Below are 4605 nucleotides of genomic sequence, written 5' to 3'. Positions count from 1 at the left end.
TATCTCAAAATTTCAAGACGTCCATTTTGAGCCTTTTATCCGTTACCGATGGATGGATTATTTAGGTATCGTGTACCCCTAGCCGCATGTCAGTGGTGTGCGTCGGTTAAGATCGTTCAGCTGTCTGGTATTATCGACGTAGGCTCAATGTGGCTAGTTAGTTAGGTATTGCGTACTCTTAGCCGCATGTTAGTGGTGTGCGTCGGTTAAGGTCGATGAACCCGGAGGACTTTCTACCATAATTCGGAACCTATAATGAAAAACTCTGTAATTTGCCAGTCAACGTGCACGATGTTTAGCAAATAATTAGCGTGCACCACTGGAAACGAAGAATCATCGGCCAAAATTTGTTTGCACGAATGCGCCTACGCATATGTTGCATCTCCAAAGGCCATTTAGATTCTAGAATGTTGAAGAAATCTGTTCCGATGGAAAAATACCTGAAAGTTACTTTCATTGTACGTGAGTCAACCTTTTCCACAATTCGCGTTTTTCTATCGTCCGGTAAGGTATTCAATGTCGGCGGTGTTTATTCACCTGGGGATTTAGTTCACTTAAACAAATTGCCATAGTAAAGGATTTTCAATAATACAGGAGCATATACATTATACATAAACATTCTACACTATGAAGTGCCAAGTCTGAAAATGCCGTAGATTTCGAGAAATCAATCTCATTGTGCGAAAAGCCAGCGGCGGTGACATAAGATCTGATCGTTGGGATTTAAAAGTGGCCGGCAAACACAGTACGAATGAGGGCATAACAAAAAGCTTCCTGCCTGGAACGTGACAAAAAACTTCAAACTGCAGGAAGTTTGGAGCCAAAATAATGGATCTGGAGGGGCAGCAGAACCGCCAAGACCTGGCCGACCAATTTGAACTAAAGCCCAAAACTGTCACTGGGGCTTTGTGGCCTTGGGCTGCATGGGCGTATGGCCACGGAAAGCGTAAGTGGGGATGGCGAAGTAGGGTAATATGCAGTACGGGAAAATGGTGGTAGGTGTCCAGTGAAAATAGAGCGACTCACTTGTGTTGCTGTTGGAGTAGGGTCGAGTGTAAAAGTTACTCGGGAGAACGAGTCCACGCAAACTGTACGAAAATTGATCGACTTATTGAGGATTACGAATAAAAGCCGGGAACTTTACATCCGTCAGAATGTTCTTCATATTGCAATGAGCGCCTCCCAATGGTGGCAAATGAAGACTGATTGTGGCTGCCGGTGAGGGAACCAGTGGGCGAGAGAGCGCGGCCAAAGCGGGAAGTGGACAATTGCGGGTGTGTTATCAAACTAGGTATCACAGAGCCACACCGTCACTGTACTGAAATACTTCAGTTTCTAGACGGCCCCGTGACGGACGTCGTGATTAAGGTCGTAAGGCTGAGATGCGCGGTCCTGTGATCAGCGGGATGTGCGTTTGCCGGGGGACTTCTCAGGGTGAGCGAAACCGATGCAATATCGCGCGTCGTATTTGTTGTTGTTCTTTGCTTTTCGGGTCGGGGATCACTTCGTTCGTAATGTACAGATCAGGTGGAGTGGACAATGGCCAAATAGGTCGTCCATACCCCGTATCACAGGTCGAATCTTGAGGAAATGAAGTGAGATGAGATCAATAAGGTCTGGGGAGTTATATGGTCATCAGACAGGACGTAGTCATTTAATAGGGGAAAAAATGAACGTCTACCAAAGTTATGGCGATGAACCTAGGTGGTTAAACAAGACAGGATAAGGATGGATTTGCATTCAAAGGGTGTAGTAATCAAAGTCAAGCTAAGATTGCCAATATAACTATACTACCTGAGACAGGACAGTTCACTGTATGTAGGTTAAGAGGTGGTGTTGTGAAGGTAACCAAACGCGTAACGACTGGCGGAAGTGTAAATTCTGAGATGGTGGACTAGATTTCTTGGAGGTTATTAATGAGTTGGACGGTACTAGGTCAATCTAGGATGGAAGGTGTGTGTAAGAGAGATGGTCAACGGTCCCCGAAGTACTACTGTCAGCTTCAGTCGATGGGTGGTGCATGGCGAAGAAGACTTCCGATGCCAGCCTCGCACGCCGACAGTGGAGAGTCTGGAGTCTCACTATGTTTATATGTGTTGTGCGTGTCCACTCCTGGGAGCAGCAATTTGGTGTCTTTTTTTTTGGTTGACGAGGTGGGTTTTGGTATGGTGTAGCCTCGAAATTGACGAGGGCAGCTACAGCTATGTACGTCGACATAGGCCATGGGCATCGCAGAGTTTCTTCTGGCTATCCCAGGTACATTTTTTTGATACTTTTGGACAGGCGAAGGGCCAGTTTTTGTTGTTGTTGTTGTTGTTGTTTATGGCGTCGCAAAACAACTCAACCGAGGCAAGGAGAACACTAGCAGCAAAAATCAGAAGACAGAAGTGCCTCTTTTTACTTTTATTTACCGAATTTAAAACCCAGGTTCAGAACCACCGGCGACGGGCAATGCACCCGTGCTACTGGGGTGGTGGTGGGTATACGAACGCACCATGGTGCAACGTAACAGAGGGACCCTCCCTGCAGGGCCTAACCATCCACCACACGGGGTTTTCATCCCTCGTGCATGCTATCAGATTTGCAAGGTGGGAAACCATCCAGGCAGTCATAAGTGCGGTACTCAGCTACCAGTTTTTTCCAGTCGGGGGGAAAGCATGACAAGTAAAAACAGCTCAGTCAATTCGGACAAGCAAACAGCAAACAGACGCCGGTAGAGGCAGGTCGCGGAGGAGGCAGTGAAATGGTAGTTGCCTATGAGACAGTGGGGAGGGAATGGTGATATTCAGGGTGAGTGCTGTATGGCTAAACGGCGACTGAGCGTTGGTATGAGCTACCATGTCAGGTAGAAGCGTACCACGATGTTGTGTGTGTGTTTAGTGAGCTGTGGAGCAAATCATCATATGGATTCGGTGTATACACATAGGCGTATAGTGTGCTACAGTAGTGAGAAAAAATGGCTTTGGTTTCCTTTTTGTCAGTTAGGGTTGTGCCGACGGCACCAGCCACTAGACAGAGCCGGTAGAGTAATCCTGGGTGGAGATTTGACTAGACCGATGTATAATTTGGTTGGAAAAAAGGGAAAACAACCAGGCCGGTGACAGAGTATACTTAGATCAAGTAAGCGTTTAAGTCCTACAGTAGCTTGAAGTGAGGAAGATATGATCGCTGGATCTTATACTTGTCTACCAACTTTATCTTCGTTATACCCAGATGTGTACTGGATTCAATCCATATAGGAAGTCGAGGGTAGTTGGGTTCTAAGTAGAACGGCAGCAGTTTCACAGGTAAGGAGTTTGTCCACGGACTGAGAATGAGGATGCGTGATGTTTCGCAGGCAGGCTGTTCCAGATGCGAGCGTAGTTAACTAGTAAGTAGAGGTGGCGTACGTTTGTACGAACTGGTGGGCACCACAAGGTTGCAGGAGTTACGGAATCGGTAGCGAGGACGTGAGTTTACGTTTAATCTAAACTCTGCTATGAAGGGATTTTTGTGCATCAGGCGGTGAAAGAGAGTTCGATTCATCTTAAACTGTCTGAGCCATAGTGGCTTGAAGCCTAGAGTTTGACAACGGGAGCGGTAAGAGAGAGGGTTTGACCGAGGGAACAGCTGTTTTGTGAATGAGCGTTGGACGCTTTCAAGTCGTGAGCTGCTGTGGTCGTCTCGGAAAAGTGGAGCTGAAAGCCATTAAGGGATCACTGAGACAGGAAACCATATTGGCAGTCATCCATGGCATTAGTTGTCAGTAGCCGATAGCAGTGCTTCGGGGACTGGTGACTACTTCCTCTTACACATACTTTCTCTCCCGGTACTGCCCAGCTCATGCGATAAACACCGGATTAACCAGTCCATCATTTCGGAAGTTCAATCCCATTAGCCTTTATACACCTGACTCCCTAACCACCACTGCTTGCTTATACTGGATTTAACTAGATCCCTTGCACTTAAACACCATATGTTAGCCAACCTAACCCTTGGTGGTAGTCTACTAAGTGCAAATCCATCTCTACCCTATTCCGTGTGATCACTACTTAGCATCACCCAAATCGCGGTAGACGTCAGGTTTCTCTCTCCATGTGTATTAGTGCACTTCGTCTCATTCAATGTCTCCTCAAACTCACCACGCCTTACTAATTTCGCCCCATCCTCTCGTCTTCTGAAGCTTTGAAATTCGAAAATATCCTGTTTGGAAAACCTGGTTGGCTGTTATCTACTCCACTTGGTCTACGATCTACAAATACAGAATCCCCAAACGAACCAAAAAACCGGCGGTCCTATATCGGCTTCATTCCGCTATGCTTCCTTGATTAGCCTGAAAAGAATCCCGCTGCTCAAAGAATCGCCAATCTCAGCCCAATGAACATAAATGTGATGTCCATTACGGGGCTGTCCGAAAACCGAACTATGCCAGTCCACCGATGACACGGTACTGCCACTCTCAGTGTGATAGCCCACCCTCAACTATTCCATTCCTTCTGTCGACCGTGCCCTCTCGCCCACTCGTTCCATTAACTGCAAATACGACGAGCTCAACACCTGACCCCAGCTGCTTCCATGACAAATTCATTCCAACCTGCTGAACTTTGGCTCGAATTTAACCATCTC

At 46.8% G+C, this 4605-nt stretch overlaps 1 protein-coding gene across 1 annotated transcript; it reads right to left on the bottom strand.

The window, feature by feature from the left end:
- Positions 1-2623: 2623 nt before the first annotated feature.
- On the bottom strand, positions 2624-4567 carry T265_10328 (hypothetical protein; the record flags this gene model as incomplete). Its single annotated transcript, XM_009176664.1, has 3 exons — positions 2624-2754; positions 3390-3677; positions 4456-4567. 3 exons carry the CDS (start codon positions 4565-4567, stop codon positions 2624-2626), a joined length of 531 nt encoding a protein of 176 aa, XP_009174928.1.
- Between the last annotated feature and the right edge of the window lie 38 nt (positions 4568-4605).

The sequence above is a fragment of the Opisthorchis viverrini genome, assembly GCF_000715545.1.
Source record: "Opisthorchis viverrini unplaced genomic scaffold opera_v5_362, whole genome shotgun sequence".
Classification (NCBI taxonomy): Eukaryota; Metazoa; Platyhelminthes; class Trematoda; order Opisthorchiida; family Opisthorchiidae; genus Opisthorchis; species Opisthorchis viverrini.
The sequence above is the reverse complement of the archived record's forward strand: the minus strand, read 5'-3'. Positions and strand labels throughout refer to the sequence as shown.